The 11127-nt window shown below is 39.8% G+C and overlaps 1 protein-coding gene across 1 annotated transcript; it reads right to left on the bottom strand.

Moving 5' to 3' along the window:
• Nucleotides 1–1882: 1882 nt before the first annotated feature.
• MC5R (melanocortin 5 receptor) lies at nucleotides 1883–4014 on the bottom strand. Its single transcript, XM_005153455.3, has 2 exons — nucleotides 3837–4014; nucleotides 1883–2956 (listed from the first exon to the last, which is right to left on the bottom strand). The coding sequence occupies exon 2, from the start codon at nucleotides 2872–2874 to the stop codon at nucleotides 1897–1899; it is 978 nt and encodes a 325-aa protein (XP_005153512.2). The 5' UTR covers nucleotides 2875–2956; nucleotides 3837–4014; the 3' UTR covers nucleotides 1883–1896.
• Between the last annotated feature and the right edge of the window lie 7113 nt (nucleotides 4015–11127).

The following is an 11127-nucleotide window of genomic DNA, read 5'->3' as shown; positions in this document are numbered from 1 at the left end:
GCTGGGGGTGGTATATACTTTAAGGTGCAGCAGACAAAAGATATAAATCTAGTGCTAAATATGCACCTTACTTATCCTGCCAGAAACCTCTAAAGCAAATGAAGACATAAAGTATGTTATCTTCCTAAATGTGTGGAGGAGAAGATCTTACAATTCTTCTTACAAAACAGATAATATTAGGTGGGATGAAAATTATAATTATAATATGCAAACTGTTTCTTAGAATCACAGAAAAGCTTGGGTTGGAAAGGACCTGTGCATCATCTATTCCTAATTGTTCAAAACAGGGCCAACTTCAAAGTCAGAGTCAGCTTTTAACTTGGAGCAGGTTGCTCAGGGCTATATTCAGTCAAGTTCTGAACATCTCTGAGGATGGAGACTGCACAACCACTGCTCACCTGTACCTGCATTTGACCACCTTTAAGGTAAAAAATTTTCCTAATGCCTGATCAGAACTTCTACATTGAAGCTGTATCCTGAGCCTCACTGAATCAATCGTAGTCCCTCTATTAACAACAGTTTTGGAGCATTCCTAAACCAAGGGTTTAACAACAAGAAAAACTAGGGGTATTCTTTCAGCTTTTCAGAAGAAATAATTTGTTTTTCCAAGCAATTTTCTAATATCTAGTCAATAGGGAACCACTTCTTGAAATATTTTCATAGCTTATATTTCAGTGCAAGGTATGTACCATTCAGTGGCATCAAGAAATCGATGCCACAGTTGCACTTCCTTCATCTGTGATAAATATTTTGTACATTACACAGCTATTGCAAAACAGCATGTTTATGAGAGTATGACTACATGCAAATTACTCACACAAAAAACATGAGGCTTTCACTTTGGAATAATATCAACAAAGGCAAAAAATGTTTGTTTCAGGAGCAAAAGTCAAGACTCTGTTATAGCTACATGTGCCTGAGGTTCTGAAATTCCTGTTTTGCCTTTGCCTGCTATGCCTTCTGATCATCAAACTTTTTTTGTCTCTCCCATCTTGAAAAATGCAATCTGCAGTATAGTTTCCTCCAATAAGAAAAGCTACTCATCTGAAATGCTTTTCTAATGCCTGTATAAAAGCAGCCACTCACCCAGTCCTTCCATCTCCACAAAATGTTACATGACTGTATGGAGGCCTTGTAGCCTTTACTCCCCTAGCTGTGGTGAATAAAGAAAACAGAGAAACTAGAATCTGCCCAGCCTTCATATTCAGCCTTAAAATTCACCTTTGTACATCTCACCCCACAGTGATAAGAATACATATAGTCAGATATGACAAAGTACTGTATCCAACCAGGAACCTCATGGTAACACTGTTCTCTTAAATAATACATATTTTATGACAGTTACAATCATGACTGGAATACAAGATTGCTGATATGTATATATATATTGGTCATAACCCTTGAGCAAGGTATGTAAACTCTGATAATTGGAGCTACTTCTCAGATTTTCAGTCTTCAGCAGTAAATGGCAAAAAACCCTGTTAATTCTGGGCATCAAAATAAACCATGTGGTATCTAGAAATACAGAGTATCAGAGAAACACACTGGGAAGTTAATGGGGTCATTTGCGTAGCAGGTCACACTCATTGCATTTAGCAGAAAATAAAACAAGGCTTTCCCTGTACAATCCTCTTAAAAGATCCCATCTTCAGTAGTGTAAATGAGATTCAAAATATTCTTTCTCCCCATATTACAGGGGCACTGAGTAGCTCCTGCCATCAGCGTGAAAGAGGCGTGTGGAGGGAAAGGCAAAAACACATTAAAAAATGGTTTCTGATTACCACAGAAATCATGACAGCTGAATGGAGAAAGATATTCCATAGGCATTTCAGCAGAATCACAAGATGTGACAAGATGTTGAATTTTCATTCTCTTCCCTGGTTTGGTTTTGTTTTCTTAATACTTGTTTGATAACCCACAGACCATCCTCAGGCTATAACAACAAATTATCTCTTTGAAGGTCTTCCGCATTTCCTGGCTACGAAAGGCATAGATCAAAGGATCAATCACTGAGTTACACATAATGAGAATGAGGTACATGTTGAAGTGAGACATAAAGCAAACACAGTAGAGGTTTTGAGGGCAGGAGATCATCAGGATGAGATGAAGGAAGAATGGAGCCCAACAAACAATGAAGATGCCAAGCAGCATAGTCAGAGTGATGGCTCCTTTCATGCTGGTTCTTTGACGCACAGAGTTGTACCCAGGCAAAGCAGCTATTTTCTTCACGTGAGTACGAGCCAGGAGGAACATATGGATGTACAGTGAGACCATGAGGAACAACATGGTAAAAAACATAGTGATGAGACAAATGATCACATAAGTTGATTCATAATAAAGAATGAAGATAATGCCACAGCCTGTGCAAAAGGTCCAGATGCACGCAATAATAAGCCCTGATCTTTTCACCGTCATGATGTTGTGGTAACGCAGGGCATAGAAGATAGTGATATATCTGTCTACTGCTATAGCCAGCAAACTGCACATGGAAGCCACCACAGATATGCAGATCATTGAATCAAAGACATTATCTATATGACGAACAAAGGCATCTTCTATAATTATGTGTCTGTTGTTTATTAAGTATATTGTTATGGTCTCCCAAGCATTAGACACACTAACCAACATGTCAGCCACTGCTAAACTGCAAACAAAAAAATACATGGGTGAATGCAAGTTCTTGTTCTTAATTATTGCACATATAACTAAGATATTTTCGAGGAGGCTTACAATGCCTAAAGTTAGGAACACCTCAGCAGCAATAACCACTTGCTCACATGGTGATGACTTGCTCTTGACAGTAGGCACAGTAAAGTTACTACCAAAGGCACTCAGGTTTAGTTCAGAAACATACAGTTCAGAGGACATGTTCATCTCTGGAAGCAAACACGTTCTGTTCTTTCTGAGGGACTTGCAAAGGAGTGTGGTAAATGCATTTTCCAAAAGGCAAAAGACCCTGCAAAAAAAAAAAATATATAGCATGACGAGAACAGGCAGAAGTTGACAAAAAATATCACCTATTTCTATGTAATTTGGCTTGCATGCATCCTGCCACTTTCACACCATATTCCTCTGCTGGTTCTACATTAACCTCTGATTGGCTCAGTTTTTCTACCTATCCTTACTGAGAAATTAAAACCACAAACTAATGAAGAGACTCATGTTCTCTTCATTCATAGTTTTGTTTATTCTATGTGACCCTTTGGAATATTCTCCAGATGGTGTTGGAAATTCAACTGAATGCCAAACAGCAAACAGTTTTCTAAGTCCCAATTCTCAGACCCCAGAAATGCAGGACAACACAATATTAGGCTGGGCATAGCTTGCTTGCTTGAATACAATATGTAAAAGTTTGAATTATTGCCACAGTTAATAATAGAACATTTTCAGTAAAAGATTTGAATGTTTTCCTGAGCTTCTTAAATTCACATGAACTGTGTTATAAACAGCTTATCTGTGCACAGCCAACATGCTCACTTAAGAGCACAGTATTAAAAACCTAACCAAGGCAAATCCATACATTTCAGAAGATACTAAAGTTACAGAATTGGTATGGGTGGAAATATGTCATAAAAGAGAAGTGTTCTATTCCAGATCATGAATATTTTATTCAGTGCTTTTTTGGTAATGACAATATCCAGGGAAATCGTAAGCTATCAGATTCTTGATCAGAACACTTAAAGCTGATTGTCAGTGACTTGTTGCAAATAAAATTCAAAGCATATCACAGAATCATATAGTAGTTAGGGTTGGAAAGGACATTAAGATTAAGCAAAGAGAAAAAAAAATCAGTTTTTAAAATTAACATTTTACTTGCAATAAAGAATTAACTGTACCTATTTACCAGAGCTGCTGCTTTAGCTGCTCCTCTTCTTCATCGCCTGCAACCTTTCCTCCAGAGAGCAGAAGTTTCAGCCCCCTTCCTCACCCGACATCTGGGGCTGGGGATGACTCCTTGGTTGGAATAGATGACAGAAATAGAAGAAAAGAAATTAGTAAATCCATAGAGTCAAGGCTGACCACGTATAAATTACTTACTGTGAAAGTGCCTTTTTATAGACTCCAAGCAATAATGACTTCAGTACTCAGACTGTGGCTCCTCCTCCCCTTCTTTGCCCCTCTGAACTTCTCTTTCCACAGATTTATAGCAAAGGCCTGGGGTTTTACCACCATCTAGTGGTCTTCTCTTGTCTTTCTAACTGAGCAGCGATTTTGACCTGAAATCCATGATGAGTTTTCCATATATTAAAAGGTAAAATGCACAGGCATGCTCCTTTCAGAACATCTCTTTCTTGGTTTCTCTGCTGTTTCTAGTACTCACTAAGTTCATACTGCAATAGTACTCCAAAGTAGGTGAGAGAAGACTTGTTGAAGTGGGGGGCTTTTTACTATTACAAGCATCTGTCTTACATTCACAGTTATCATTTTGCAAGAATCAAAACCACATTGTTACAAAACCCAGCGAACATACAGTCAAGACTGTCACACCACAAACAGAAGATATAATTCAGGTTATATCTTTAGGGGAGAGGAGAAAGAGCAAATAAAGGTTTGTGTTCCAGTCTCCTTGCTAGAACTAAGATTTCAGCGCAGACATGAAAGGAGCAAACAGTACACTGTGCCAGGAGCCAGGGCTTTCCAATATGGATGTGAGTTCCCCCAGTTTTCACAGGATCTAAGAGCTGGTAAACTCAGTGCTCAGTACTGGAATGGCTAGCAGTCAGGTAAACAATCCTTCTGGGCCTTACCCAAAAGGTGGCAAAATCAGTATCTTTTCTTTAGCTAATGGGCTCTGTTTCTGCATATAGACTGAGGAATGCAAAGCGCACACCTTCCTGACACTGCCAAAAGCCCTTTATGTTATCCACTAACCAGCCAGTCAAACATCATGCAGCGTTTGAAGTTAACACAAAACAAAAAATCTCTGCTTCTCCAAACCACTGCCTTTCCACATATTAGGAGGCTGGATTTTTATTTTTTTTTTTTTATTTTTTGTGGTATATAAGAACTTCAAATGCTTATTTTTAACCTATAACATTTTTCTTAAAAGCATCATCATCAACAAACACAAAGTTTATTGCTGTATCTTGTGCCATTTTTGTGTTTTCAATGTTCAGATAGAGTTTATCATTATAATTCAGCTAAATACATATTTCTTACCATTATATTCCACAGAAGCTTCCTCTATTATTACTACTAGTTTCACTTGAGGGATGCTGAATAACCTGGGCCATTGTATGAAATGTTGCTATGTACAAATAATCCCTGTACCAAAGGACACTGAGAAAAGCATTTTTGTTCATTTGAGTAAAACAGCTCCTCTAGCATTATGCAGTTATAGTCTGCAGATGAGCTTGGCACATCCCTTCTCCCCACTACTGGAAAGAAAATTTAGATTATCACAAACTAGAGACAGCAAACTATACTCAAGTACAGCTATTAGATCTGAGCTGATAATGCAAACTAGGGAACAGCAACACTCCCTGTTGTGTCTTACCGGTGCACTAAATCTGAGCTCATAGTTCCTTGCTGTGCCCAAAAGAAATGAATGGAGGATGCCCATCTGCAGTTTTCTTTCTGTTCTTTAATGTGAGACATGTTTTAGTTCTCCTAGGTTATTTTTAGTTAGCTTAGTTACCTTCAGTTATCTTTTGCATAGGTTTTGATTTGCGCATTGCAGACTCTGAAAATCATATATCAAAAAGTACAGTTTTACTTCTTTCAGCATCCCTGTAACTATCAAGAACTGTGCAGACATTGTGCTCTTCCCACTTACAATTTTTTTTCTTTTTAAGTTCTGTTTATCTTCCCATTTCCAATTCCATCTGTATGTTCAGTTTTATAAAGTCCTCTGCAGCCCAGCTTAGCTGCCTTTATGAAAGCTCTCACTGTTCGTGGCAGGACTCAATAGACCAGCTGATTACATGATTACAGGAAATAAATCACACATCAGACTTGATGGTGTTATTCCTCAGAGTAATGCCAGGGCTCTCACATATAGATTATGAATCAGCCTTCGGATTCTTCTTCAACAAGTCAGACACCACAGACGTAAACTCTGGTACAAGTATCTACTCCCTTATTTACAGAGTTTGCAGAAAAAATACCTGCCTGGAAGCTGGGGGAGTGATAGAGATGTAGTTTGTTTATGTCAGAGGATGAGACAAAAAGATATTTTCTAATTTCTTTTTTATTCAAAAAAAGAGAATTTATCATTATATTGCTACATCAAGTAGCTGTAGGCATTATGGTTTGACAAGCAAGTGACTGAAGGGACATACAATTAGCATGCCTCCACCCAGTATTTCAAGTAAAAGAGTACAGGAGCAGGTCTTTGGATTCTCTTGAGAAAATCCAAGAGTGGCTTCACCTTCCAGCTGGAGGACTCCTGGTTGAATAGGCTGGTCTTTCAGATATTCATGGTCTTGGTGTTCAGTTCCCTTATTTGTTCAGTTAAATGAGTTCTCTGTCTCCACAGACAGATTGGTGCTAGGTGTTTTCCAAGGCCACAAAGATCATGACTGGACTGCCAGTGTGGGCAAACAGTACTTCATGCACTGTAAAACCTGTGTTGCTGTTTAGCTATTGGGCTGTGCTGACACATCCCAGCACCCCAGCAGGAACCCTGAGGAACACACTGAAGCACTTGCCTTGTTCTCAAACCACCATTTTCTTTCCACAGATGGAAAGAGGAAAAGAGGATGGACTGCAGGGTTTGGAGTGTAGGTGCAAAGATCTCCCTGCAGCGTAGAAACAAGCACAGCTGGGTCATACACCAACAAGCCTGGATCTGAGGTCCATGGTCATTCCAAAAGGGGTGCTAAAGATGTATCTTTAGGAAAACGTGTTTTGCTCTGTATTTCATGTAATTTCTTATCTGGTGTAAGGAAAATTCTGACTGCTTAAAGTCCCTATTTCTCTGAACTTACCAGGGCTTCAGGAAAAAAAGATCAAAAGTGCCCCATAGACACATCAGTGAACATAAGAAAGAAGTAAAACACGATTCCAGCAAAGAAAGAGACATCGGGGTCTGTTTTGGTCCTATGCCATTTCTTTCCATTGTGAGGCAGTAAGAGAGATGAGAAAGCTGCTCCAGCCATGCATCTGCCTCACAGGCTTCATCAGTGACCAAAACGAGAGCCATGACAAGGTCACTGACAGAAGCACCCAGACCCTGCCTGTCACCAGCACCACCAGCAATCATGTCAAAGCTCCCCCTCACAGAGCATGTCTGCTGAGACAGAAGAGGCCATGACTACCCTGACCTGTAGGCCACGTTATACCATGTCAAAACCAGCAGGAAATTGCATGCCATCTTCAGGACAGCTAGATACTGATTTTATCAAAGAATGTATAAGAAGCCAACAGTACAACATACCCTAAAGAAGTTTGTGTAAGAAGAGCTTATTACACTCACATGCATTCCTGTATTAATCTGTGCTAATCTTAACAGGTTCAGAGAAGAGTTTTACTGACACTGATACTAATCTAACCAACTTGTCTAGTGCTAACATATTGAAACAACTTAATTTCAATGTCCTTCTGTGGCTTTTTTTATCTCTTTTATGGAAGTACATTTGTCCTTCATTTGGATTGGAGCTTTTGGCCCATTTATGAAATCTCTCTTCTGTCTTCTCCTTGCCTATGCTGTCATTAGCATAGTATTTCAGAGCCACAGAGGATCCTCTCAGACTGCTCTAAGAGCGAACCCATGGGTCACCAGAAGTGAAGGTTGTGGCCTTCTGTGCATTTTAATCACATAACATATGTTCTCTAACTTCCCAGACTGAAAAACTTTCTCTTAGCCTCTGTGCTGAGTAGCTTTGAGCCCCGTAAAGGTCCCCACTGTTACCTCCTCAGTATTACCATCCAGCCAGCTTTTAATGAAGACAGTAAATTAACTGAGATAAAAATATAAGGCAGCAATACTTCCCGCCCTTAAATAAAAAAAAAATGGATGAAGTGGCCATAGACCCTCTGAAGTTCAGTCCCCTTCCCTGTCCAGGGGACAGCTGAAAGCCTAAAAATTAGGGTTTGCAGTAAGCAGCAGTATAGTGAACACATTCTTTACATCGTGGCCCTAATCCTCAAATCAACACTTAATTTTTTTTAAGGAAGAATCACTAAAAAGCTGAAATCACTAAAAAGACTGAAAAAAAAGACATCAGAGTATAATGAAAACTGTGCCCAAGCACTTCTGACCATAGCCTCTTTCATCTGAGTCTTTTAAAATGATTTGAAATAATCTTTAGCCACTCTCAGTTACTACCTATAACTGGTACTTCTCTTATCAGAGTAGAAAGCTGAGAAAGATGCAGTGCAGTATAAAAGGCATTCTAAGACATATCCCAACAACCTAAACCAGCCCCCTAAACTGTAAAAGGGCAATGAGGTTTACTAACCATCATTTTTCTGGGCTTCTAATGGAGGCAATTCCAGTAATGAATCATGCCCTAACATTTTGTTAGAGCATGGGTCAGCAGTACAGATCTGGTGAATCATACAGAAATGCCAGCTGCAGACTCCATAAACAGGACAGAACAGAATGGAACAGACCAGACTGGACTAGAATGGAGTGGAATGGAACTAATGGAACTGTAACAACAGTGCTAGGCACACATTAGCTTCCAGGTGGACTTTCCAGTCACCCATTTAGAAGCAGATCATTCTGCTGCAGGCACTATGGCAGGTGTGTTCCAACATCTGTTCCCAGGAAGAACCAGCAGACTTTATTTGAACTCTTCTTGACAGAATCTAAAAAAGTAGCCTAGCCTAAGACTCATTTTGTTCCAGGTGGGACTAATGTAGGGCTCTTTGATTTTAACAGATCTGCCCTGTGGTAATGACTTACCAACTATTTCCTTTGGCTCAAGAAACAGACGTGTCCTTTCAATGACAGAATGGAAGGGAGGGGGGGAATGATTTCTGGTTTTTGTAGGTCACGGATCTAAAGAGATCCCTTGAATAGCTGCTCACTTCCCTCTTCCCTCCTGCCAGACAAGCACAAGAGACATCATGAACCCTCTTCTGGAAGCACTGCGTTCCCCATCCTGGGCTGGCTGCTTGGTTTGAGCAGAGACCTGACAACTCAGTCTCTCTCTGCCCAGTGCTGTCTCTGCAGGCAGGTGCTGATATTTTAGCCCAGCATGGGTATGGAGAGATAACTAAGAAACTGAAGGACAACCTTGAGAAGATGTACAGTGAGAATAATAGTCATATACCCAAGAAGAGACATTGCTTCACATGCGAAACTGCAGGTACACCAATGCATGCATGGAGTTCCTATCTAGGCAAGTGCAAATGTCTCTGATTCAATACATATGATGACTAAACATAGATCCACATGCTACCCAGGCAATTTTCAAGAAGCAGCAGTATCAACATTTCTCTCTTTAGAAGTAGTTTTCAGTCCTAATCTAATGTCTCTCTACTGATATGGAGGTTCTCTCATCATTCTCTGTTCAGGCTGATAAAAATTGCAGTTATTACCTATGTAATGAGGTGCCTAAATGCACCAGAAATGGGAATTAAATACTAACCACTTAGCTCAGAACTTGATGGTTTTTTATCAGGCCCTTATTACACTGCTTTCTCTGAGCTTTCCTACAACACAAGCTTGCTATATACAGTATCTTTTCTTAATGTCAGTCACTGAATCCTGAAAATACAAAAAAAGGAACATGATTTCAGGGGTAGGAATTATTTCTATTCTAACATCCACCTGCCAAAGAGTATATATGTGGAGTCTTGCTATGACTGAAACTAAAGATGTTGAAATTAAAAAGGTGAGTGATGTTAGCCAGAAACACACAGATCTGCGGAAGTCCAATTTACTGTCTGAGCCCAGAATATTGTCTCCTATACTGAAGTAACCAGTGCATTCAGTAACAAGAGTGAGAACTCAGATCAGTTTACCCTAAAGCATTTTTGTTGATGGCAAGCTGTTCATTAACATACAAAAATCAAGTAACTCTCATAAGCCCCCCAGATTCATGGCAATAAAAATTCAAGCACCATTAATCCCTCACAAAATACCACGAGCCTTGCTCTATTTGGTGTCTAAGTCAATATTAAAAGTGAGGCAGAACCTGAGAAACTTTGTCGTGTCAGTTTGATAATGCTGGCAGTAAGCTGCAGCTTTCTGGCTTTTCTGGATTAACAAAGTGCCTGGTTATAAAAGACCAGAAGAGATTTGAATTATGAACAAAAAAATTACCCAACCCCTATCCCCCCCCAAAAAAATACAAGCCAACCAAAGACATCCAGTATGATTTCAGAGAGAGGGCAGCCTCCAGAGCCAGCTCTGGTTCTAAAGAAAATACCCCAGAAAGCCCAGTGTGTGGGTTAAAAATTCAGGCTAAGAGGTATGGCAGATATGCATCTCCAAAAATCAGTTACTATTGGATCAACTGGGAAATCAATTTCTGGGAGAGCTAAGCATGGACTATCTCACGACTTCTCAATTGAATTACATTCCTTCATGCCATCTCTAATTGCTGATAAATAAAAATAAAAAATTGTTTGGCATCTACAATCTGTCTTATTTCCTCCTGCTGAACCCCTAAATATTGCAGTGTGGAGGTCAGTGCTGGCTAAACATCATAGCCTTCAAAGTGGCGAAAACTTTGACAAGATTACCATCATGCTTATTAAAGATGCTGAATGCCTAAAATACACCTCAAACTCTATGGCTAGTTCAAAGATGGAATTGTGATATTTACATTTGGGGGATGAAAGACAGCACTTCAGACTTTGGGGGGGGGGGGGAAAGGTTTAATCTTAAAGGGAAAATCAAACTAAATTTTTCCTGTGAATCTGTATTTGAGCTGCCAGCCTTTGCAGTCCTCAGGGCTGACAGGCAGAAAGCTTAAGCACTCTTCAAGAAAATCACTGGGGAATCAAGAGGGAAGATGTGTGGCCCTTACAGCAGAACACTGTGATAGGAGTTCCTGTTCCACATGTCCATATAAGACATACTGATGGAGGAACAGTTCAGTACCACAAAAACATCACAGTCCTCTAGTCCTGCTGACTACTCTTGTACACCTTGTACTCTTCCATGAACACACAGAGCTACCACCAATGTGGTTACAGAAGTGTAAATAGCAAAGGTTGCAACCTTCAGTA

Source organism: Melopsittacus undulatus, chromosome 1 (genome assembly GCF_012275295.1).
Source record: "Melopsittacus undulatus isolate bMelUnd1 chromosome 1, bMelUnd1.mat.Z, whole genome shotgun sequence".
Taxonomy (NCBI): domain Eukaryota; kingdom Metazoa; phylum Chordata; class Aves; order Psittaciformes; family Psittaculidae; genus Melopsittacus; species Melopsittacus undulatus.
Note: the sequence above shows the minus strand (reverse complement) of the source record. Positions and strands in the feature narration are given on the sequence as shown.

Bases quoted from the DNA above. Each gene is read 5' to 3' on its own strand.
- MC5R (XM_005153455.3), bottom strand. From the start codon at position 2,874: ATGAACATGTCCTCTGAACTGTATGTTTCTGAACTAAACCTGAGTGCC.